Source organism: Neovison vison, chromosome 9, assembly GCF_020171115.1.
Source record: "Neovison vison isolate M4711 chromosome 9, ASM_NN_V1, whole genome shotgun sequence".
Lineage (NCBI taxonomy): Eukaryota > Metazoa > Chordata > Mammalia > Carnivora > Mustelidae > Neogale > Neogale vison.
The window spans coordinates 496925-521604 of NC_058099.1; the positions used below are offsets into that span (position 1 = coordinate 496925).

At 57.7% G+C, this 24680-nt stretch overlaps 3 protein-coding genes across 5 annotated transcripts in view; 2 read left to right on the plus strand and 1 right to left on the minus strand.

Annotated features, from left to right (window-relative positions):
• The first annotated feature begins 2 nt into the window (after positions 1-2).
• Positions 3-17442, plus strand: DPH7 (diphthamide biosynthesis 7). The gene is made up of 11 exons (XM_044264354.1): positions 3-28; positions 3573-3741; positions 3866-4309; positions 6195-6328; positions 6716-6803; positions 8023-8114; positions 8524-8690; positions 11829-11898; positions 12022-12087; positions 12328-12500; positions 16639-17442. Exons 1-11 carry the CDS (start codon positions 3-5, stop codon positions 17091-17093), a joined length of 1884 nt encoding a protein of 627 aa, XP_044120289.1. The 3' UTR covers positions 17094-17442.
• Positions 17443-18280: 838 nt separating this feature from the next.
• MRPL41 (mitochondrial ribosomal protein L41) lies at positions 18281-18942 on the minus strand. Its single transcript, XM_044264183.1, has one exon. It carries the CDS (start codon positions 18862-18864, stop codon positions 18457-18459), a length of 408 nt encoding a protein of 135 aa, XP_044120118.1. The 5' UTR covers positions 18865-18942; the 3' UTR covers positions 18281-18456.
• A 188-nt stretch (positions 18943-19130) lies between these two features.
• PNPLA7 (patatin like phospholipase domain containing 7) overlaps positions 19131-24680 on the plus strand; it is a 55420-nt gene continuing 49870 nt past the window's right edge. The window contains exons 1-6 of one of the 3 annotated variants that reach the window (XM_044264413.1): positions 19131-19192; positions 20511-20542; positions 22084-22158; positions 22302-22389; positions 22809-22888; positions 24524-24615. In XM_044264413.1, coding sequence (XP_044120348.1) covers positions 20513-20542; positions 22084-22158; positions 22302-22389; positions 22809-22888; positions 24524-24615 — 365 coding nt within the window. In that variant the 5' untranslated portion in view covers positions 19131-19192; positions 20511-20512. The other 2 variants (XM_044264415.1, XM_044264416.1) reach the window with 2 other exon arrangements.

Genomic DNA, 24680 nt, shown 5'->3' on the forward strand with positions numbered 1-24680 from the left:
GCATGGAGTGTTCTCAGCCCTGGCGCAGGTAAACTCTCACCTGGATTCATGCACTGAGTGGCGGGGCTTCTGCCCAGCCGAGCTCCAGAGGTCCTGCCTGTGTGCTGGAGCAACCAGGGTGATGGAGTGTTGCTTCCCCGTCTGCTCTGCTGGGTTCCCTCTCCCTTCGGGGAGCCCAGGGTCTGAAGGCTGGGCAGGGCCTCTTACACCTTGCCGAACCACTTTAGGGCAATAAGACAGGCTCCGCGCCTAGGAACTTACTGGTTTCCAGATCCAGCCAGCCCACCGGAGGCTTTACCTCCTGGGAGAAGGAAGGCTGGCCACTCCACCTCCGAGCATGTGTCCTGGGCTGTCCCTTTCCCCATGTTGGTCCCAAGGGTTGCTGCCACACTTTCCCTTGTGCAGGTCTTCTGTCCTCTTCCAGTGTGTCCCATCTGTCTTGTGTGTGCTCATTTCTTTGGCTGGGGACAGACTCTTGGTGTCCTTGGTTTGTGAGTTGAGCTTCTGGTAGGTTCTTTTGCAGTCCTTGGGCAGTACGTCTTGGAGAGCCAGACTGGGGAAGTCAGGTGAAGGCAACATACAGGGAGCAGGAGGGACCCTTCCGAACTCTGAGGGGCTGCTGTGAAGGTGAGAACCCCACCTGGTGCCTCTGGCAGCGTGAGTGCTGCATGCTTTCTAGGTCAGGGACGCCCTTGCTCCACAGGTGAGGTCTGTTCTAGGTCTTGCCAGACCCTGGGTTGAGTGGTAATGGGGGATCAGAAATCTTCTGGGGAGGGCGATGTGTGTGATCCTGAGAGATAGTCCTACAGATAGCAGTTGGTTTGAGCTCTTGGGACGTTCCCAGGGTTGGTGTGACTCCTGCTTCCAGAGCTCAGCTCTGGTCAGGACTGTTGGGTGCCAGCCAGCATGTTGGGGTTTGGGTGGTCTTCCCAGCGCAGGACCTTGAGTGTGCTTACGCAAGTTGCTTTCACACAGAAGCTCCTGGGATGAGACACCAGACCACAGGCTGTGGTCTTTGGCCGTGTCCTTTGTGTCTGGGCACTTGGAGCCTGTCTGCATTCCCTAATCCGCACACATTGTCCTGTGGGCAGCTACTCATCAGAAAATTACATCGAAAGGTCCCAGCTGACCTGTTGAACACCACACCAGGTCCTGACACACCGCTGGTCTCTTCCATGTGGTGCGGTTCATCGAAAATCGCACTGGCCCAGGGATTGCCGTCCAGTATGGCCGCTTAAAGCAGGCGCCGCCCACTGGTAGCTGTTCCCTGTCCAGTGGGCTGTGCCCCGTACTGTGTGTTAGAGACCCCAGCCCCAGTCTATGCTGGTGACGGCCTCTGGGCTGGAGCTGTAAGGTTCTGAAGGTGCCTGTGGAGTGACTTGTTCCCTATGCTTGCATCATTGCTGTGGCCCGTGCCGTGGACGCTGTCAGGAAGGTGCTGTATGATCCGTAGACAGCTCTTACCCCATGTGTGTCCCTTGTCCCTTCTCTGATACCAGCCCCTCATTTCTTTCCTCCTCCAGTGGCCCCCAATCTCTTGATCGTTATAGCCATACACCTGAGAGGAAGGTTAACATTCAGATGGTTAAAATAAGGGGCTTGTGTAGTGTGTGGAGCTGCTTGACTTGGCCTTTTTTTTTTTTTTAAAGATTTTTATTTATTTGAGAGAAAGAACGTGAGCAGGGAGGTAGGTCGATAGGAGAAGGAGAAGCAGACTCCCTGCTGAGCAAGGAGCCCAAGGTGGGACTCAATCCCAGGACGCTGGCATTATGACCTGAGCTGAAGGCAGATGCTTAACTGACTGAGCCACTCAGATGCCCCTTGACTTTGACTTTTTAAAATTTAATTGAATTTGATTTATTTGAGAGAGGGGAAGAGGGAGGGAGCACAAGCAGGGGGAGAGGCAGAGGGAGAAGCAGACTCCCTGCTGTGTGGGGAGCCCCATGTGGGACTTGATCCCAGGACCCTGCGAGCATAACCTGGGCTGAAGGCAGGCAGACAATTGACCAACCGAGCTACCCAGGTGGTTTTTGGTTTTGTTTTGTTTTTTTAAGATTTTTTAATCTGAACCCAATGTGAGGCTCAAACTCCCGACCCAAAGATCAAGCTTGAATATGCTACAGACTGAGCCATCCAGGTTCCCCTTGACCATTTCTTGTACCAGGTGCAGGTGTGTGGTTCAGCCGTTTCGGACGGTCCTGTTTCTTTTCGACCAGCCTCTTCTGTGGTTCTGCTCAGCCGCCCTCTGACCTGCTGGCTCACAGCTGTATTTCCAGCCACAAAGCCCTGCTTCCGAACCGCAGGCTGGGTCCCCAGGTATCCGTGGGGAGTGGGGATTTCAGAGTCAGCCTGTCCGGTTCCCTGGGGTCATCCCAACAAAGTATCACAACTACCTGGCTCAGAACAACAATGTATCACCCCATTTGTGGAGGTCACCGGTCCCAAATCAAGGTGTTGGCAGGACCGTGCCCCCTCTGAAGACAAGGTATGTGTGTTCCAGACCTCTCCCAGCTTCTGGCAGTTTCAGGGGATCCCTCCTTGTGGATGCATCGTACCAACCCTCCTTCTTTACCTCATCTTCCCTGTGTGAGTCTGTCCTTGAAAGACCAAATCACCCCTTCAGAAGGATACCAGTCAGGGACACCTGGGCGGCTCAGTCGGTTAAGTGTTTGCCTTCGGCTCAGGTCATGGGGTCATGATCCCAAGGTCCTGGGATGGAGCCCCACATCGGCTCCTTGCTCAACAGGAAGCCTGCTTTTCCCTCTCCCTCTGTCTGCCGCTTCCTTGCTTGTGCGCGCGCTCTCTCTCTCTGACAAATAAAAAAATCTTAAAAAGAAAATAAAAGGGGCGCCTGGGTGGCTCAGTGGATTAAAGCCTCTGCCTTCAGCTTGGGTCATGATCCCAGGGTCCTGGGATCAAGCCCCACAGTAGGCTCCCTGGTCAGCGGGGAGCCTGCTTCCTCCTCTCTCTACCTCTCTGCCTGTTTGTGATCTCTCTCTGTCAAATAAATAAATAAAATCTTAAAAAATAGACACCAGTCCTGTTGGACTAGGGCCCACCTTAATGACCTCATTTCAACTGGATGACCTCTGTAAAGACCCTGTTTCCAAATGTCACGTTCTCTGGTGCTGCGGGATAGGACTTCCCAGCTTTCTGGAGAGACCGTTCAGTCCAGCCTTAACAATGTCCAAAGCTCGCATTCCCCAAACCTGTGCTGTAGTATATACTGGTTTTCTTGACCTCAGCCGCCCAGGGCTGTGCGCGGTGTCCTCCCTTACGTTCTAAGACTGCCCTTGGGCCCAGACGCGGTCTCTTCCCCAGGCCCTCTGTCCACCTTCCTGTCCACCACCCCAGACCGCTGCGCATCAGGCACCCCCAGCTGGCCCTGGCTCTTTTTTCTCCTATGTCCTGGCAGGCGGGCGCTTCTCGCCCCCTCGGATGGCCTTGAGGGACAGAGGGCCCGCGGGCATGGCCCAGCCCCGTTGGAGCCGACCCCGGACCCCGCTCACCCCTACTTCCGTGCCCTGTTTCCCTTCTCCTTCCCCCTGTCCCCCTCCCTCCCGCCGTTATAGGAGCCCCCTCGAATGCCACTCCGTCTGGATACTGGGCAGTCGCCTCCAGACCCGCGTGCAGCCCGCGGAGGTCCGCCGGCAGGGGGCGCAGGAGCCCGGCCTCTCGCGCGGCGACAACGGCGGCCGGAAGTCCCGCCCCGGTGCCCCGGAAGTGGGGGCGAATGCGGAAGTAAAGAGGATGGGTCCGGAACTTCGTTCTCTCCTCCCCGCCGACCTCAGCCCCGACTCCGATCCCGACCCCGGCCCTCCCCGCCGACCTCGGCCCCGACCCCCGCTCTCCCCGCCGACCTCAGCCCCGACTCCGATCCCGACCCCGGCTCTCCCCGCCGACCCCGGCCCTCCCCGCCGACCTCGGCCCCGACCCCCGCTCTCCCCGCCGACCTCAGCCCCGACTCCGATCCCGACCCCGGCTCTCCCCGCCGACCTCGGCCCCGACCCCGGCCCTCCCCGCCGACCCCGGCCCCGACCCCCGGCCCTCCTCGCCGACCTCGGCCCCGACTCCGACCCCCGCTCTCAACCTGGCCTCGCCACCCCCCCTTCGCCGCCCGGCCTCCGCTGTGTCCGGGTCTGACTCCGGCGGCCCGGGAAGTCGCGTCCGGCTTCTGCAGGCGGTGGACACGGAGTACACCGCGGACTCGGTGGAGTGGTGCCCGCTGGAAGGCTGCAGGCACTTGCTGGTCTGCGGCACCTACCAGCTGCAGAAGCCGAAGCACCCGCGCGCCGACCCTGAGAGCAAGGTGTGCGGTGCCCTCCTGCCTTCGGCGGCCTTGACCGCTGCTCTCTAGGTCTGCGCTCCCCAGGCGGCATCTCCAGTCGCTAAAACTCCGCGCCTCTTCCTGGAGAGGTCTCAGCAAGGGCGGGGAAAGAGTTCAGACAGGCTGGGGCCTGTCGGGCCTGCAGTGGGGAAGGTTGGAAGAGAAAAGTCTGTGGAGTCACACAGGAGATGAAGACGGGACAGTGGCCTTGTGGTCGGAAGGTAGATTAGAAAGGCTTTTTTTTTTTTAAGATTTTATTTATTTATTAGACAGATCACAAGTAGGCAGAGCAGCAGGCAGGGGGTGGGGAAGCAGGCACTCCGTGAGCAGAGAGCAGAGAGCCGGATGTGCGGCTCTATCCCAGGGCTCTGGGATCATGACCTGAGCCAAAGGCAGAGGCTTAACCCACTGAGCCACCCAGGTGCCCCAGGGACCTTTTTTTTTTAAGTTTATTTATGTAAGTAATCTCTACACCAGCCCTGAGAGCAAGAGCTGCATTCTGCGTGGACTGAGCCAGCCTGGCACTGGGAGTGGGTGTCTTAGAAGTCCCTTATACGCAGGTGTGGCTCAAGTTTATGGGTGAAGTCTAGAATAAAGAGAAAATGGGAATTTGAAGGAGCTATATCTAATCTCTGAAGGCATCTATTCAGATGCAAACCAGGACGCTTTTAAGCATGAGAACTGGTGCCCCAGCAACCTGCAACCTGCGGAAGCCAGGATCTTTCAGGGCTGACGGGGTCCTGCAGCGGCCCTACCATAGCTGGTTCTTAGAAGTCCACTTAGGAGGGGCATTCTAGGGGCACCTGGCTGGCTTAGTCAGTAGACCATGCAACTCTTAATCTCAGGATCGTGAGTTTGAAACCCACACTGGGTGTAGAGATTATTTAAATAAAACTTAAAAAAGAAAAAATGAAGGGCACCTGTGTGGCTCAGTGGGTTGGGCCTCTGCCTTTGGCTGGGCTGGTGATCTCGGGGTCCTGGGATCATGACCTGAGCCAAAGGCAGACACTTAACCCACTGAGCCACCAAGATGCCCCAATAAACAAAATCTTTAAAAACAAAAACAAAAAAAATTCTAGGGGCGCCTGGGTGGCTCAGTGGGTTAAGCCTCTACTTTCGGCTCAGGTCATGAACCTGGGGTCCTGAAATCGAGTCTCGCTTCGGGCTCTCTGCTTGGTGGGGAGCCTGCTTCTCCGTCTCTTTCTGCCTGCCTCTCTGCCTACTTGTGATCGCTGTCTGTCAAATGAATAAGTAAAAAAATCTTAAAAAAAAAAATTCTGTGGTGAGCCCAGTAGAGTTTATGTGCCTGCCCACTAATTGTATAACACGAGAAGAGACATTTCTGCAGAAAATCGGGGTGTTGCTTCCAGGTAGAGTTCTAGAGTCTGTTTTGTTTTATTTATTTATTTATTCATTTCACAGATAGAAATCCCAGGTAGGCAGAGAGGCAGGCAGAGAGAGGGGGAAGCAGGCTCCCCGCTGAGCAGAGAGCCCGATGGAGGGCTCGATCCCAGGACCCTGAGATCATAACCTGAGCCGAAGGCAGAGGCTTTAACCCACTGAGCCACCCAGGCACCCCCTTATTTTTTTTTTTTTAAGATTTTATTTATTTGAGAGAGAGAAAGAACGAGCAGGGGGGGAGGACAAAGGGAGGAATCTGACTCCTTTTGAGCAGGGAGCCAGACAGGGGACTTAATCCCAGGGCCCTGAGATCATGACCCGAGTCAAAAGCAGAGGCTTAACTTACTGAGCCACAAGAGTGCCAGAGTCTTGGCCAACCTTTTCTTTCTTTTGATTCCTTTACCCATCCCTTGGGTTCTTCGGTATCTGTCAGGGTAATCAGAGAATACATCTGCCTTTTCCGTAGAGTGGACCGGATGCTGATGAGCCTCAAACCCGTTTGGGTCGTCTCTACTTGTATAGTTTCAGTGAGGACAACTCTGCTCGCCCTCTGCTCGAGGTCCAAAGAAGAGACACTTCTGCAATCCTGGACATGAAATGGTATGATGTTGGTAAAAACCCCTCTCGTCTGGAACTCGTCATGGGTATCTGTTCATTTAATCAGGGAGCCTGATGCCTGCCAGCATTCAGTAAGATGGGGAAATGTCTGGACTTTCTCATTTCTTTATTGTTTTACCCACCTGTTGGCCCTGGGGGGTACTGTAGACTTCGGCTCCTTTCAGTCGTCATGTTCCGAGTCCTAGGGTTGGTGGGAGTCTGGAAAGTGATGCTCATTTTCTGCTTCATAAGCAGGGGAATCTTGAACAGAACTGTAGGCTATAGCCTGGTTTTGGAGCTGAAATTTAAGTAAGTTCCTGAGGTCCATAATGCTGTTCCGTGCCCTGGGTGCGTCCTGTGCTCTGACTGGCGTATGAATTCTCCCCACAGGTGCCACATCCTCGTGGCTGGCCATGCCCTCTTGGGCGTGGCAGATGCTGGTGGGTCCATAGAACTCCTCCGCTTGGTGGGGTCTGAGGTCAGTGACTAGGACCAGGAGTTGGGGGTCGGGGGTCGGAAAGAATCTGAACAGAGAGGGTTTGTGCTGCTGCAAACCTTTCTGTGGCATGATTTCTGCTCAGTGGCAAACTTTATCATAAAACATTCTAATCTAGCATGCGGTCTGTTTTAAATTACGGGGTTCTGCATCTGACTCTGAGAAGAAGTCACCCATGTGTCCCCAGTGGACGCCCTGAAGTGACAGGGCATCCATTCCTTCACCTGTCAGTGGATCTGGAAGTTCTTCTGTATGGAAAGCCTGGCCCAGCGTTCTTAGGCTGATGCTGCTGGGGCCAAGAATAGCAAGCAACGAATTTCCTATGGGAAAGCATAATCAGGAAGGATGTGTCTCCCCTGTGGCTTTCTCAGACTGTTTGGTATTGGTCAGTGTCACGTGTTTGCAAAATGACTGCATCTGACGGTCAGAGGCTCGGGAGAATAGGGGAGTCCCGTTGTCGAGGGAAGGCAGAGCCCCCAAGACCAGCCCTGACTCGGTGGGAGGGACACGCACCAGCACGGGTGTGCAGGCAGGACTGGAGCAGGTCCACTTGCTGTTGGAGTTATGGCGGCCGAGGGCTTGTGTGTAAAGAGCCGTGCTGCACCCCTGTCTGAGGAAGGAGGGAGGAAATAATCTGGGGAAGACTGTGGGCCCATGAACCAGGTTCTGGCAAGAGCAGATCACCCTCAGAGAGGACCCTGAGGAAGCCGCCTGCTAGGAGCCTTTTAAGGGAGGTAAGCATCGTCCAGCTTGTCCAGGTCATAAGCTACCTACGTAAGTCTTAGAAAAGAGAAACCGTGGTTAATGGCTAGTTGCAGCTTCTGAAATGGAAACTAGCAGAAAGATCCTGATGTCACTGTCCCTGAAGACAGAGTGTCCCAGCATCCCTTGAGGCGGGGAGAGGTGGGGGGTGTCTGTCAGTGGTGCTTCCTGGGGCCCGTGTCTAGGAGTGCACGGACAGCGAAGGGCAGAGAGACCTGCTTCCGCTCAGGTCGCGTGTAGGAGTCCTCCTCCCACAGGTGTGGGAGCGTCTAGAGAGCAGGGGCCAGGTCCAAAGTGTTCTCTCATTCTGTGATGAATCCAGGACTAACACGCTTTGTTCGTCTAGTGGTAAGGAGGGAGTGATGGCCCCCTGAGCTAGAGGACTTGTCTTTCTGGGGTTCTGGGCTCTTTCCCTTAGATCGCGCTTTCTCTCCGGTAGAATGCTTACACACTGCAGCCGGTTTCCAGCTGTGCCCTGGGGAAGCAGTGTCTGGCCCTGTCTCTGGACTGGTCCACTGGGAGAACTGAAAGGTAAGACCGCTGCTGGTGAGCGACCCAGGCTTTCCTCTGGGGTCGCTGCTCTTCTCACGCAAGAGAGATTGAAACCTCGAGGCAGCCTGGATTGCAGCTTCCCAGACCGGGGAATGTCACTACCAGTCCTAATCCAGAGAGAACACATTCCAGCTTCTCAGATAAAAGGAACAGTGTTTTCATCAAGAAAAGCTGACACGGGTTTATTTTAACAAGTTCAGTGGTAGTTTCTGCCAGATGCCCAAACGTCTTAACGGGCAAGTCCACAGACCAGGTCCATGGGGAACCTCTCCCCATGAGGTACCCCATGAATATCGCCAGGTGTCACCCGCTGGGAACCAGAAGAGGGGGTGAGTTTGGGTCAGTGCATAAATTCAGCTGGGTTTCTCCCTTGGTTCCCTGCGTCTAGAGCCAGTGACCAGCCCTTGAAAATCATCGGCAGCGACTCCAAGGGGCAGCTCCACCTGCTGGAGGTGACTGAGGCGGGGCTGCAGGAGGTGGCCACGTGGCCTGCGCATCACTTTGAGGCCTGGATCGCTGCTTTTGATTACTGGCGGACGGAAATCGTGTATTCAGGTTGGTACTTCTCTGCTGGGTGTTGGCCCCATGAGGGAGGGAGGGAGCAAGTGTGGTTCGTGTCAGGGTCGTGACTCTGGACGTGTTGGGACCTTGAAGACCCTCTGTGGAGACAGAAGCTGTAGCTGGTACTCGCGACTTAGCCGTGCGGGCTTTGCGGGGTCTTGGGTGGTGCTGACCGCGTACTGGAGCCGCAGAGCCCGGCCTCCTGCCACTCCTGGTATCTGATCCCGTGTTCCGGCTGTGAGAAATCCAGAGTTCCCACGTTTCCCACTGCTATTTCCGTGTCCAGTCTTGACTGTGACGCTCCCTTCTTGGATACAGTTTACCTTCCCAAAGAGAAGGCCGGGAGAGAGGGGCTTGGTTCCCTGGTGCTGTGGGTAGTGTGCGCGCAGGTCCTGATGCGAGGGTGAGAACTTCTCGAACTGGACTGTGCAGGAGCCGGGCGTCTGTGATCAGTCCCTTTCAGCCGAGCGGAGAGGGCTCATGGAGATGGGAGGCAGGGGACACTGCCGCTGAGAGAAGGCAGAAGGGGGCTCCTGGATGTGCAGAGAGGGAAAGGAAAGGTCTGACCCTCGCGTCCCTCTGCGGCCGTTGCCAGGAGTGCTCTAGGCCTCACAGCGCGCTGAGGGCGGGGACGTTCTCTTGGACTGTCCGGCAGCCGCGTGGTCCCCGCTCTCCGCCAGAACCGCTGTCCCTCGGCTCCTCGGCGCCCGTTCCAGCACCCTCTCGGCTGCGTTCCCATGTGACTGGCGCGGTCTTGCCTCAGTTACCCCGGACTTCTCCCCTGCTGCTTGCTCCTTGTTCTACTTTGGTGGCTCCTCCCTTTCCTCTGGCCTCTGTCTGGTGCTCTTCTCTCTCTCTGCATTGTCGCTCTCCTGACTTCAGCTGCGTGCCCTGTCTTCCAGAAACAACTGCATTTTGGTTGCTTAAGCAGACCTCTTTCTTTCCCTTTCCTTTCCTTCCCTTCCCCTTCCTTCCTCTCTCTTTTTTCCTTTTAAGGAAATTTTTCTTAGTTATTTTAAGGCATTTCTGCGCCGAGGGTGAGGCTCAAACTCATAACCCTGAGATCAGAGTCACATGCTTTTTGGCCTGAGCCAGCCAGGCACCCCAGGATTTAATTTTTTTAGGTCTTCTCGTTCTTGGATTAGTACTGCCTGGAGGCTTAGCTGATTCAGAGCAAGGGTATCGTGGAGGGTACGATTTCGTGATTCAGCACCAGCATATTTTCCCCGACTGTTTATGGAGCCTGTGCTGTGTCAGTGCAGTGTTCTAGGTGCTAGAGATCATGCGTGACCGGGACGTTCTAGGTGCTAGAGATCATGCGTGACCAGGACGTTCTAGGTGCTAGAGATCATGCGTGACCAGGGCATTCTAGGTGCTAGAGATACGCGTGACCAGGACGTTCTAGGTGCTAGAGATCATGTGTGACCAGGACGGACAGCAGTCCCTGCTTTCACCGAGCGCATGTTGAGACGAGACAGGCAGTGAGCCTTGGCACAGTGCAGCGCAGCTCAGAGGTGATCAGAGCTTCGGGAGGAAGAGGGGTAGAGCCGGGGAGTGGGCAGGTGCCGGCAGGTGCCGGCTGTCCTGTCACAGAGCATGGTCACTGGGGGCAGAGGCCTCGAGCAGGAGTGAGCCTGCTGCATGGGGAGAGCTGTAGGACCAGAACGGTGGGAGGAATGGCAGACAGAAGGTGGGGAGATCAAAGCCCCGGGGCCCTACAGGCTAAGGGGAGGACGTTGGCTTTTGTGCAGAATGAACTGGGAGCCACAGCAGGACAGTGGGCAGAGGGATGGCATCTCCGGACTTCCATCTTAGAACCCAAGGGGGTCGTTTGCACTAAGGTGTTGAGGGCACCTGCAGGGACGTGGGACAGAGCCCGGAGACCTGCCGTGCAGGTGGCGGCAAAGAGGCCGCAGACCAAGTTGGGGGCAGCGCGCGCAGGGGAAGAGCCGGAGGAGTTTGGCTGCCCGTGTGCGGCGGGTCACCGGGGCGTCCTGGTGGATGAGCGTGCCGTGAGACGGGAGAGACCAGCGTGCGAAGAAGCCACGACCGGCTCTCCTGCGCGTCTGCCACCGGACGGCAGCCCCTGTCGGAGGCTCTCCCGCAGGCATCACGCCTGGGGCACCGGTCGGCCCGTCTCCGTGGTCGTAGGCCATGTTCCTCCCGTCGTCCTTCCGTCTGCTGCGGGAGTCCGTAGCGTGCTCAGAGCGGGTTGAGGGGCAGCTTGAGCGGAGGGGCCAGGTGGCAGGCAGGTGGGGGTGGGAGGGAGGACGGTTGAGTGGACGGACGTTTGCTCCCCTTCACTCTCCCTGTGGGCCTGTGACCCAGCCTTGCTCCCCTTCCTCCAGGACAGCCACCAGTCCCCTGGATCTGCTCTTCTCTCTCTCTTTCTTTTTTTAAGATTTTGTCTATTTATTTGACAGAGACAGTGAGAGAGGGAGCACAAGCAGGGGGAGTGGGAGAGGGAGAAGGTGGCTCCCCGCTGAGCAGAGAGCCCAGTGCGGGGCTCAGTCCCAGGACCCTGGGATCCTGACCTGAGCCGAAGGCAGACGCTCAACGACTGAGCCCCCAGGGGCCCCTGTGCCCTCTGTCTTGTTGCTGCTCTTCTTTAATGACTGGATGATGGGACCAGCTTCCCCTTTCTTCCTATTTTTTCAGTTCCCTAAGACAAGCAGGGCTGCTTTCTACTGTAAGGTTACAAAGGGCACTTCCCTTTAAAACACATGGGGGTGGGCTGAAGGTTCCAGAAACACAAGAAGAGCTCCTGCTTGCCGCCTCCTGCCCGTAGTTCCTGTTCAGAGTTCTTTGCTACGGCAGCTTGGGTTTGTGGCGCCAGAACCACTGACTGCTGGAGCCTACGGAGCAGCCGCTTCAGCCAGGTTGTGACCTGAAAACTCTTCCCCTAACTTCGTGGCCTTCCCTGTTATTCCTCTAGGCCAAGCCCCTCAGCCTTTCCTGTCTTCCCCCGGGGGCTCTCTCCAAGTTGGAAGACACAGTTCCAGCACAGGGCTCTTCTGCCTGCCGGCCTCCAAAACCACGGGATCGCCCATGGCCTCAGTGTCCTCCCTGGGGGGCAATGGCTGCGTCCTGTTGTCATTGCCGTGGTCAGCGGGCCTTTCTGTTTCCGCACAGGTGGGGACGACGGGCTTCTGAAAGGCTGGGACGCCAGGACGCCTGGCACGTGTGTGTTCACTAGCGAGAGGTGAGTTACCAAGGGGCCAGCCCTCGGCGTGTACCACTAGCGCCCCTCCCTCCTCTGTGGACGTTCCCCTGGGGTTGGGACCCTGCGCGGGCGCCGGCTCAGACCTCGCACTTTTGCCCACAGACACTCCATGGGCGTGTGCAGCGTGCAAAGTAGCCCCCACCGGGAGGACATCTTGGCCACAGGAAGGTGAGTCCCTTCGGGTTGTCCCGGGGCTCTGTCTTCCTCCTTTCACTTCCCTTTCTCATGTTGACCACTGCAGTGCTGTGGGACGGCCAGCTGTTCCACCAGCGTGTAGAGAGCTGGGCTTGGGGAGGGACTCTCTCGCAGAGGCAGGAGTGGCATGGGTGTCCCTGGGAGGTGGCCCTTGGACCTAGGGGTTGTGGGGGGAAAGCAGCTGTTGGTTTTCCTGCTCCCTGTGGGTTTCAGCTACGACGAGCACGTTCTGCTGTGGGACACTCGGAACATGAAGGAGCCATTCGCAGACATGGCCGCACAGGGCGGAGTGTGGAGGCTCAAGTGGCACCCTTTCCACCACCACCTGCTCCTGGCAGCATGTATGCACGGCGGCTTTCAGATCTTCAACCTCCAGAAGGCGATAGGCGAGTGGGGGCCCCGTGGCCGGCAGGCCTGGGGTGGGGGTTCCCAGTGTCCCTGCTCCCTGGCTCTGCCAGACAACGCCTGCACATTCCCAGGCTCACACCCCAGTCCCTCCGAGGCCCATAGCTGGGCCAGGCCTGAACTCAGTCTGGTGCTCTGCTTCTTAGCCACAGTCCTCACCTGACCAGCTCAGTCACCCGGGTGCCTCCCACTGGTTAGCTGTCCCTGCCCTGTTCGGCCTCTGCTCTGGAAGCCTCAGCAGCTGTCTCTTCTGTAGCCGTGCTCTGCCCGCTTTCTGCCACGTCCTTCCTGCCTGTGCACAGTTTGGTCTGCACACTTCAGCTGTCTCCCCCTTGCTCCCGCTCTCCGGGCAGCACCCAGTTCCGCATGGGCCTGACCCATTGGGGGCTCTCATTCTAGGTTGGTGTTAACAGTGGGTTCTCTGAGTCACCAGGCAAACCATGTCCTTTGTCTGGCCGGTCGTCCTTTACTGGCAGAACTTCTGCACATTTTGTTCTCTTTTCTCAAGCCCCCAGCGCCCCCTTTCCCTCCTCATAGTCTCAGTCTGTGACTCCCCCTCCCCCCTCGTTCACGTGAAGAAGCCACTGAGAGGTGCCGCCACCTCTCCCTCCTCTGTGTGGCTGTGTGGCCCGCCCGCTCTCCCCACGCGGGGCTGCGCTCCCGGCTTCCTGTTCTGGGTCTTTGGTTCCGCCGTCTGTCTCGTGTCTGCTCTGGTAGTTCCACACACGTGCAGTTCTCAGCCGAAAGCCATGTGAGGGCTTGTGTTTCATGAGACGTCGCCCTCTGAGCCCTGCTCTCACTGTGTGCCATCAGTTGTGGGGTGTGATCTGTTTTCATTCATCTCAAAGTACTTTCTAGGGGCGCCTGGGCGGCTCAGGGGGTTAAGCCTCTGCCTTCGGCTCAGGTCATGATCTCAGGGTCCTGGGATCCAGCCCCGCATCGGGCTCTCTGCTCAGCGGGGAGCCTGCTCCCCCTTCTCTCTGCCTGCCTCTCTGCCTACTTGTGATCTTTCTCTCTGTCAGATAAATAAATAAAATCTTTAAAAAAAAAAAGTACTTTCCAATTTCCCTTGTGATTTCTTCTTTGACTCATTAGTTGTTGACGAGTATGTTGTTTAATCCCACACTTTTGTGACTGTCCTAAATTTCTTTTTTTTAAGATAGATTGATTTATTTGACAGAGAGAGATCACAAGCAGGCAGAGAGGCAGGCAAAGAGAGGAAGGGAAGCAGGCTCCCCGCTGAGCAGAGAGCCCGACATGGGGCTTGATCCCAGAATCCTGGGACCATGACCCAAGCCAAAGGCAGAGGCTTAACCCACTGAGCCACCCAGGCGCCCCTGTCCTAAATTTCTGACACAGATTTCTAATTTCATTCCTTTGTGGGTTCCTTTTAAATTTATTGAGACTTGCTGCATGGGTTTGTGTGTGGTTGGTCCCAGAGTGCGTCCTGCATGCCCTTCAGAAGAGCGGGTTCGGTGGCTGTAGGCGGAGTGCTCTGCAGATTTTCTTCAAGGGGTCTGTTGATTTTCTGTCTGGTTGTACGTTAGTTTTTTATTTAAAAATATCTTTTTCTAAGTAATCCCTATGCCCAACGTGGGGCTTGAACCACAACCCATAATTAAGAGTCGCAGGTTCCACTGATCGTTCATTATTTTTTTTAATGTGTCTTTCATATTTTCTCATTATTATTATTTACTTAAAGATTTTTTTACTTATTTGAAAGATAGAGTGCATGCATGTGCATGTATGCGCGCTGTGGGGGGAGGGGCACAGGGACGGAGAATCTCAAGCAGGACACACACCCCCACCCAGCGTTGAGTTCCCCAAGATCATGACCTGAGCTGAAACCCGGAGCCGGACTCTCAAGTGACCCAGCCACCAGGTGCCCCCTGTTGTTGGTCCTGGAAAGTGGGCAGTGAAGTCTCCGGCTGCTCTGCTTGTGCTGTGAATTTCTTCCCTCGTTTCTGTCTGTCCTCGTGTATTTGGGGGCTCTGTCGTTCGGTGTTTGTATGTTTATGCTGTTTGCATTTTCCTAACGGACGCGTATGGTTGTGAGGGTCCCTCCTGCCGCTTAGGGACTCGGGGGTTCAGGTCGGCCCCGTCTGGTAGCAGCCGAGCCATGTGCGCCCTCTCGCGGCTGCGGTTGGCACAGCATGTCTGCGCTGTTCTGCTTTGCGTCCGTTCCTAACTCGGAGTCCGTCGGTTCCTAACTCGGAGTCCGAAGTGGGTCTCCCCTGCGGGTGTGTGGGGTTTTGTCAGGAACGTTACAAAAAGGATGTTCTGCCTTCCTTAGTGGGCTTCGTCGGGGGCCACGTGATGTCACTTTGTCTTTTTCCCGCGGATGAGGCTAATTGAGGTCTCCTCTGGGCTTCTTCACTATAAAAATATGTTTTTCCTTGTGAAATTAGTACTAATTAGTCTGTGGTTAGAGTGTTTGAACCTTTGTGTTCTTCATCAGACTTTGACGCAACACATGGTGATTCTTGCCTGAACAAAACTATTACTATAATTGCAAAGATCTTCTATTTTCTTTTTCTTTTTTTGATTTATTTACTTGTGTTAGAGACCGTGAGCGAGCATGCATGCATGTTCAGGGGGGAGGGGCGGAGGGGGAGGGAGAGCGAGTCTTCAGCCGACTTTGTGTGGAGCACGGAGCCTGACGTGGGCTCTCACAGCCTGTGATCATGACCCGAGCCAGAACCAAGAGTCGGTCGCTTAACCGACCACACCACCCTGGTGTCTGGTATCAGTTTTTCTTCATTTTTTTTTTAACATTTATTTATTTATTTGACAGAGATCACAAGCAGGCAGAGAGGCAGGCAGAGAGAGGAGGAAGCAGGCTCCCCACTGAGCAGAGAGCCCGATGCGGGGCTCGATCCCAGGACCCTGGGACCATGACCTGAGCCGAAGGCAGAGGCTTTAACCCAATGAGCCACCCTCGCACCCCAGTTTTTCTTCATTTTAAACTTAGCTTTTTTATAAGGAAGAACCTTCTCCTCTCCCATATATATTTATTAGCTGTCTGTATAGATTCACGGACTTTTATGTTACTCAGTGGGCCATAAAGTGTTGTTGTCATTATTTATTATGCCGTTCACATGATCGTAAAGCTTTCCCATGTAGACCTCCGGAAGCTGTCTCCTGTGTGCATCATGTCCCCACTAATTTTTGAGTACTTCCCTCGATTTTTTGGCCACCAGGCCTTCCAGCTGGGGACGGCTAAATCCACACCCCCAGCTCAGTGGCCACTAGTTTTCTGGGGCTGCTCTTGCCATCCTTGGCCTTGTCCTGGACCCTAGACTACCACGGGTTTGGCAACACCTTGTCATTTCTTTTGTTGGTCACATGTTACTTATATACCTTTTTTTTTTTTAATAAAGATTTTATTTGACAGCGAGGTAGAGATTATAAGTAGGCAGATGGACGGAGAGGGAGAAGCAGGCTCCCTGCTGAGCAAGGAGCCTGATGCGGGACTCGATCCCAAGATCCCAAGACCATGACCTGAGCCGAAGGCAGAGGCTTAACCCACTGAGCCCCCCAGGCGCCTTGCTTGTATACCTTCTGCAGCAAGACTTCTTTCCAGTCCTGCCCTCCAGCCTCAAAGGTGCCATAGTGACTCACCGTCAGGAAAACTGCTGAAACTCATTAGTGACCCCTTTCCAAGCTCACACCGACGTGTGTCGCCACTCCCTGGTGGCATTGCCTGGACACTTGTTTGCGGTCGCCCAGGTGTGTCCTGTTCTCCGTTTCCCACATGCTTGTTCTCCTCGTTGTTTCTTGTGCATCCCTGTCACTCCCCTCTAGCTAACCCTTTGTCCTCTGCTTTGAAGTCTTCACTGAGAGACTTCAGCCAAGTCTGCCCGCTTGGAAAGGCACCCTCGCCCGCGTGCTTCTGGGCCATGCTGATTGCTCTCTGCACACAGGCTGCACTCACTGCAGGGGAAGGTCTGTTTTCTGCTCATCTGTCACATCTCAAGGGTTCCTTTGCGTGACGCACAGTGGCTGCTGACAAACAAGTGACTGCTTTTACAGAGTCTCCCTTTGAGAGTGGGCAGGGGCCATCGGTTGGAAGTGATGAGATCAACCCTGGGTAACATCACATGTTTGGTCTTATTCCAGAGGAGAAGCAGGAAGCCTACACGGTCTCTGTGTCTCACACGTTGCCCAACTCTTTGGTGTATGGAGCTGACTGGTCCTGGCTCTACTCCGGCAGCCTGTCAGAGATCCACCAGCCGTGCTGCTTGGGGACTTCTCCCTGCGGCAACTCAAGAGCCAGAGCGGCACCTCTCTGTAGCCTGAAGGCTGTACACCAGTCACCAGCAGCCTCTGGTCATCATTTAGCAGAGGACAAGGAAGAGGGTCCTTCCAGACTCCAGAGTGGCAACAAACAGAGGACCCCTCTCCAGCCACTCGCAGAGGACACGACGAAGAGTTGGAGCTGGCGGCACACTGCAGGGACCAAGGTCTGTGACTGTGACCTCTGTCTGGAAGCAGCGACCTTGAACACTGACCTCCTAGCCACTTGCTCCTTTTATGATCATGTTCTTCACCTCTGGAAGTGGGAGAGCAGCTGAGCTAGGGAAGAGTTTGGTTGGTTTGAAGTCAGAAAGGCTACTTCCACAAATAAAACCCAGAGTGTGACTTTGTGAGTGCCCTGCACGCAGACCCTCTCACTGGGTGTTCTCGTCCGCAGGGGACGCACCCGGCCCAGCGCATCTAAGGCGTGAACAGTCAGAGAAGCTGTTGGCTTGTCTTACTCTGCTGGGGCGTTTCAAGGCGGGGACTCTGCCTGACAGCAAGGAGTGGAAGGGTCTTGGTGCCCAGCTCTCAGACCTGTCAATCTCTTGTGGGAATTGGGCGTTCAGTTCTTCGTGCTGATTTAGTAACTAAAGGAAAGTGTGCTTTTCTCTTTTTTTAATTTTATTGTTTTTTCAGTGTTTCAAGATTGTTTATGCGCCACACCCAGTGCTCCATGCACTACGTGCCCTCCTTAATACCCACCACCAGGCTCCCCCAACCTCCCACACTTTCTTTTTAAAGATTTTGAGAGAAAAGAGCAGGAGCACGAACGGGGAGGGTTGAAGGGAGAAGCGGACCCCGTCGAGCTCGGGGCCCGATCCAGGGCCCCATCCCAGGACCCTGGGTTCAGGACCTGAGCTGAAGGCAGACGCTTCACCGAGCCCGCCCCCCAGGCGCCCTCCAAGTGTGCCTTTCCTTAAAGCGACTTAACAGCCGTTTTCCGCGAACATTTACAAAGGTCGCCTCTCCTCGGCACCCAAGCGCTTGTGCGAGCCTCCGGGGTGACGCGCGACGGCGAGTGTGCACGCGCTGAGCCGCCGCGAGCCCCCGGCTCCAAACGGGAGTGTGGCGGACCAACCCCTTCCCCTAGCAGCTTTAGTGCCCGGTGGCAGGAACCTAACGAGACCGGGACTGGCTCCCGGAGGTCGATCGCGGCTCCGGAAGAAGCGGAGCGCGGGGCGGCCGGGGTGGGGCCGCGCGTGCAGAGCCGCGACACGCCGCGTGCGCGCGAGAACCGAGGCGGTCGGCGCCCTCCCCGTCCGCCGAGCGGGGCCCCGCGGCAGGGCCCCATCCGCACCCCAAGACTGTGCCTGAGCTCAAGGCAGAGGCGGGACCGACCGAGCCCCCCAGACACCCCGTCTGCCTTTTGCCTTATTTCCCGACGAAATGTGGGAAAGCGCCGCGCTGAGCGACCGGGTCCCCGCGGGCGGCGCGCTCCCCCGACAGAAGACTCCGGGCCGTGTTTAGGGTTCAGCGGCGTTTATCTAGGGATCGGCATTGCCCGGAGCTCATGCCCCGGGCGACGGCTCCCGCAGGCGAGACCCCGGCCTCGCTCGTGGCTCCCCGAAGGGCGGCCCCGTGGCCTGCCCAGGCGCCGTCCTCTGCCGGCGAGCGGGCCCCACGTGGCGGCCGCGGCCGCTAGCGCGGGAAGTTCCTGGGGTACAGCTGGAAGAGCTTGCCGTCCTGCGTCGGCTCGAAGCCGTACTTCTCCAGCCGCGCCGGGTCCAGGGTGCCGTCCCTGAAGTCCTCCTCGACGGCCGGGGCCGCGGCCTCCAGGAACAGCTGCTCGGCCGTCAGGGGCGCGTCGGGGCCCGCGGGGGCGCGGTAGCTCACGTACGGCCGCAGCCGGAAGCCCGCCAGCTCGGGCACCACCAGCTCCGGGACCATCTCCTTGACCTGCACGAACTTCCCGTTGCGGCCGTGGACGCCGGTGCCCTTGGCGCCGCGGCCCTTGTAGAAGGTGCGCGGGCCCCGCTTGCTGGTCCACCGGCTCATGCGGTCCGCGCCGCGCACGAGCGCGCGGGCAGCCCCGCTCAGAAGGCCCATGCCGAAGCCTGCACACCGCGGGCGCCCCAGTCGCCCCACACGCACCGCGACCTGCCGCGCTGGCCCCCGCTTCCGGCGGTCCAGGCGACTTCCGGCGGCCGGCGCGGCTTCCGGCGGTCCAGGAGACTTCCGGCGGCCGGCACGGCTTCCGACCCGCGCGCCGCAGCAAGAATAGCTCCGATTGGTGGCGCTGCGTCCAATGTACAGCCTCGGCCCTGCGACTGGGCGGGACCTCTGGGCCCCGGCCAATGAGCGAAGAGGTGCGACCTTGACAGCCGGGCGGCGGGGGTAGTGACGGGAGCGCGGGCGTCGGGAGCGCGCGGTCCGGGTGAGTCGCCGCAGAGCGCCCGGAGGTAGCGGGGGCCTGGGTCTGGCTGTGCGAGGAAGGGTATCCGTCAGCGCCCCCAGCCCGTGCCGGGGCGCACAGTGCCCCACAGGCCCGCCCGGCCCTGCGCGGTGGGAGGCGCAGGTGGGAGGCGGAGCCCGAGTCCTCCGGACGCCCCGGACGTTAACCACCACCCCCAGCCCCGACGCCCGTCGACCCCGAGCCCCCAGCTCCGAGGTCCCCCAGCCGTGAGGCCCGACCCGACGCCTGTCAGCCCCCAGCCTCCAGTCCCGACACCAGTAAACCTCGAGCCCCCGGCCTCGCTGGTCCCAAACCCAAACCCCTCACTTTGACGCCCGTCAGCCGCGGCTCTCCAGCCCCGACGTCAGCCAGCCCCGGCGCTTGTCCACCCGAGGTTCCCCAGCTCTGATGTCCTCCGACACCGACGCCCCCAACCTCGATGACCCCCTAAAATGACACCCGCAACCTGGGACGGCCGCCCACCCCGGTGCCTTCCCGACCTTGCAGGCCCCCGCCCCGCTCCTGTCGGGCTGTGTGCTGTCTGTGCCCTCGCGGGAGCGGGCCCTGAGCTCTGGGCCTCCGGGCTGGGGGCGGGCGCTGCTGGCCCTTCGGGAGACTCGGCAGAGAAGGAAGGGTTTTCCGTGTGGGTGGCAGAGGACACAGGGCGTTTGACCCAGGAGCAAATGCACTATGGCCTGGCATCTGCCCTCTGCGCCTGACTTCTCTGGTTGGGATTTTGGGAGAGACATGCCCTCTGTTGCTGCTGCTTTTCTGAGGGGCCTGGGACACACGGGGGACAGCCCCAAACCTGGCTCCTCCCCACTGGATAGGGGCAAGGTGAACCAGCTCCCCAAGCTCCTCCTCTTCTCAAGGTGACACATCCACCTTGAGGACTCCAGCCCACTGGCTAGAAACCCCCCTGACGCAGGCCACTGGGTTGTCTCACAGTTGCCCTGTGGCACCCTGTGCACCCCTGTCCTGCCCCCAGCTACAGCCCCATCCCTGTGGTCCTGGGAGCTCCTGGCCACACTAGGCCTTGGCTGAGCCGCCGGCGCTTGCCCTTGACCTGCTGGGAGAGGAGCGGGACTTGGCCACAGCTGTGGGTTCCTGGGTGGCCCGGGGAGCTGCTCGCAGAGGTGGGAGTGGCTCTGGTCGAGAGCACAGCTTTCCGTCCAGGGTTTCCTTTCAGTGCAAAGCCTGAAAGCGTTGCTCTGCCCCGTGAGCACAAGTTGGCGGGACAGTCGCCTTCCTTTGAACCAGTCTTTCTTCTTTTCACCTTGACTGTTTTTTTCATTTCTAGCCATGAAGCAAGAGGAGGATGCCAGCCCAGAGGTATGGAGCTGGAGGGTTCCAGGGATGAACCAGAGCCTCGGAACTGCCAGGGAGGGGCGTTTCTGGACCCGGAGAAAGGGTCCTTTCCACATTTGCACTGTGGGCAGCGCCTCCAAGTCAGCTGAGTGGGAGCGGCAGCTTGGGCCCCTTTGTCCCCTTGTCAGAGTCGAGACCCTGCCACTTCTTCCCCTGAGGTCACAACGGTCAGTTCCTGCGTCCCCTTAGGACTTTTGCTTGCTTTGACTTGAGTGTTTTCTCCGTGGAACATTTGTAGCCATAAAACAAAGCCTTTATTCCTAAAGCAGAAAAGTGGATGCATTAAAACAACTCTGGAACGCCTGAGACGCTCAGTACAGGAGATTGCATAACTAGGTTATGGGCCACCTGTGTGTCCCTTTCCTTGGTTATCCTTGTTGTCCTTGACGGGGTGGCTGAGCTCCAAGGGACGCACCTAAGTGAAGAGTGGGTTGTGGGTCCCGTCCTGGCGACAGCTGGGCACACACTCTGGGCCAGGAGAGGCTCTGTGTCTTGGCTCTGAAGGAGGAAGCTCTCACTGCTTCTATTTGTCTGCTGAACCAAATTCAAAGACCTGGTTTTCTGGGCCACTTGCTTATCCTGGTTTGTGGCAACTTTCTGCTCTTGAGCCTTTTTTCCAAATACCCTTCCGTTTCACTGGGTTTTCTGGCCTCCATGCTGCATCGGCTGCTCTCTCTGAAGATGGGACAAGCTACTTTAGTCCTTGGCACTTGGGGCTTGAAAGGGTTAGCAGGTGCCCCTGGCCCATCCTGTTCCTGGCTGCCTGGGGGTGGAGGTATGTGGATACCAGGAGGAATGTGGAGTGGCTGCTTGTTTGGCTGCTTTTTCTCGTTTGTTTTCATGTTTTTGGGGAATCTGCCAATATCCATGTAGGTGGCCCCAGGCATCTGCCCATTCACCATCCTGTGCTTGCTTTTTTCTCTTCCTTCTCCCTCCCTTGGGTCTGGGCTTCTGAAGCCGCACTGACTCCTTCCCTGGGAGTTGGGGGGCGGGGCAGGCACATAACCTTTCCCTGCTGTGAGCCGGTATTCAGGGCTCTCAAAATCCAGATGACTCCTCCGGGTTTCTGAGCATTGCTGTGGTCGGCTTCCATGTGCCCCACTGCCAGCAGTACACAGTCCTGTTGGTCATCGAAGGGCATTGAGGGATGGCCTTCACGCCCCCTGTGGCCAGCTGGCCTTGCTCCTCTAGACTTGGGTCTGAGGGACCTGAAAGCTGAAGATTTAGGATTCACATGTGATAAAGATGCCTGTGATTTGTGGTCAACACAGCACAGCTCCTGGCCCTGCCCAGCTGCCTGACTGTCCCCGTGTCCCGTGGGTCACCGTGGGAGACAGGTTCCTCTGTCTCCTGAGCAGCCGTGCTCAGAGGATCTCAGCAGCCCAGAAGATCACTTCTTCCTGGGCTGCCGGCTCCCTCCCTAGCCAGCAGCTCTGTTCTTGCTGCCCTGTGCAGCCGGGGCCATGCCTGTGTTGGCCCTTCCTGACCACAGTGCTCTGCCCTAGGCTGACTTCTGTTTGGGTTCCGCCCTACAATCCTGGGGCCTGCAGTTGCCGGAGCAGCACTCACAGTCCACCATGGTAAGCACCTCCAGTGCTTCCTGGTGGCGGGGGGCCCTGGGGTTCGTGGCCCCTTGCGCTCCAGGCTGCTCCTTTGTGGCCAGGGTGGGGAGGGGCTCTTTGGCCGTCTTGCTGATGGGTGCTCTGTCTTTGACCTTGCCCAGCTGATGGGGATTGTGATTGGAGCCCTGCTGGCCCTGGCCCTTGTTGGCATCACTGTCTTTTTTGTGTACAGAAGGGTTAGCCAAGTCCGTGAGTATCTCGCTTCAGACTCCAGCTCTAGGGGTAAGGGGCAAGGGCTTGGGAGGGTGGCGGAGGTTTGGGTGCCCATGTTCGGAGCTCCTGGGTGCAGCGCTCAGGCCTGTGGTAGCTTTTGTTGGGAACTGCTGGCCTTGTCCCAGCTGAGGCGGTGCACACTGGACCCATGGCATTTGCATATGTCCCCAGCTTTCTTGGCTCACGTTTCTGAGCCAGACTTTGGTAAGAAATGACGCGAGTCCTGTTCCCTGTGAGCCATCCTGTGCCCGCCCGGGCCCAAGAGGCCACATGCGTTTTCCCCACGCTGTGTGCCGTACCAGGGGCAGGATAGGCTCAGTGTGCGCACCTACGGGTTGCCTGGCAGAACCCTCCTGCCTCTCTATGGCTCATCAACCCCCTCTCTCCCCTTGCAGGACAGGTACAGCCCACTCCTCAGTACAGGTTCCGGAAGAGAGACAAAGTGATGTTTTACGGCCGGAAAATCATGAGGAAGGTAACCGGTGCCGCTTCCCACAGGCCCCGGCACAGTGGGGCCCCCAGCAGCCTGCGGCTGCCCTCACCCTGCAACGCCGCAGCCTCTGTACCCTCAGAGACCGTTAAGCAGTGTGGAGAGACGGAGGCCTCATCGGCCCGTGTCCTGGCTTCCATGCTGAAATCGGGGGTCCTGCCGAGATGTGGACACGGGAAGGCCTCCCTTGTCAGCATCAGTCTCCACGTGGAGAAGCGATGGCCTGGTCCAGTCCTTCCCGGTCAGCCCTGGCCCCCTCCCACCTCCTGAGGGGAGGAGGGACTCAACACTGCCCAGGGCTTGCCCTGCTTGAAGTACGAGTAGCTGCTGGCATTTTAGAGCGGCCTCTCCTTGCCGCTCCCTGGGTTCGCCGCTACTATGCGTTCTCTGTAGCGAACTCGAGATCCCACAGCAGGGGCACCTGCGGGGCTCAGTGGGTTGAGCCTCTGCCTTCGGCTCAGGTCATGGTCTCAGGGACCTGGGATGGAGCCCCACATCGGGCTCCCCGTTCAGCAGGGAGCCTGCTTCTCCCTCCCCCACTCCCCTGCTTGTGTTCCCTCCCTTGCCGTGTCTGTCAAATGAATAAAATACAATCTCTGAAAAAAATAAAGAAATGCCATAGGGAAGGCTTGTGAGTCCGTGTGTGGACTTCAGGCGGGGACATGGAGGTGCACCGACGCTGCCAACAGGCCGTGGTGCTGGCCTCGAGCCTAAGCACGGTCGCCTCAGCTTAGTGAGGGCCACGTGCGCTGACCTCAGGCAGGTCTCGAAGGAAACTGCACGGGCTCGAGTTGGGAGGCAGTTAACCAGTGGTTCCGCCGAGGACTGCAGTGGCCAGACCTGGGCTGAGGAGGACAGGAGAGTGGTCCAGTGGTGCCAGGTCACCCGGAGGGAAGGAGGAGTTGGGACCTCACGCCCATAGCTCACACCATGAGGCAGGCGCTGCTCGGGGAGCAGAGGGGCAGTGGCTGCCCATGGGGGGTTGCTGACATCTAGGAAGCAGCGCTCTGCACTCTTACCTGGGGGTGGTGAAGGGGCAAAGACTTTCTAGACTTTCTATACCCAGGATGATAACGCAGGGACTCGAGTCTGGGGGAGTGGGGGCTGGGGGAGGCTAGGACAGGACGGGGCTGACGTTATTTATGTATTTATTAGAGAGAGATGGTGTGCGTGCATGAGCAGGAGAGGCAGGGAAAGGGAAGGAGAATGCCAAGCACACGCCGTGATGAGCGCAGAACCGGGCGAGGCAGGGCTCGATCTCACAACCCTGAGGTCAGGACTGGAGCCAAAACCAAGAGTTACATTCTTAACCAGCTGCGCCACCCAGCCGCCCTGGGGCCAGCTTTCAAAAGGCTGTGGAAAGGGGCTGCTGTGTCAGTGTAACAGAGGAGAGGCTGAGCCTCAGGCTTGCCCGCAGAGGAAACACAGGCCTGAGGACCTGGTGCTCTCTTGAGGCCTTCACTGTCCCCGGTACCAGGGATGGTCCCCACGTGCTGGGCAGGTAGGCAGGGCCAGACCCTGGGAGCTGATGCCATGCCTGCAGGCAGGTGCTGGGGCTGAGGCTGAGGCCAGGTCCATTAGGTCCTGGCTCAGGCCTTGGCCTCTCCTTTTACCCTGCAGGTGACCACGCTGCCCCACACGCTTGTGGGTAGCACAGCGATACCCCGGCAGCGGGTGAGGAAGAGGACCAAGGTGCTGTCCTTGGCCAAGAGGTACTAGGAGTGTGCTTCGGACCACACGTGCCCCAGCTGCCCTCCCTGGAGGGCACTGGTGAGCC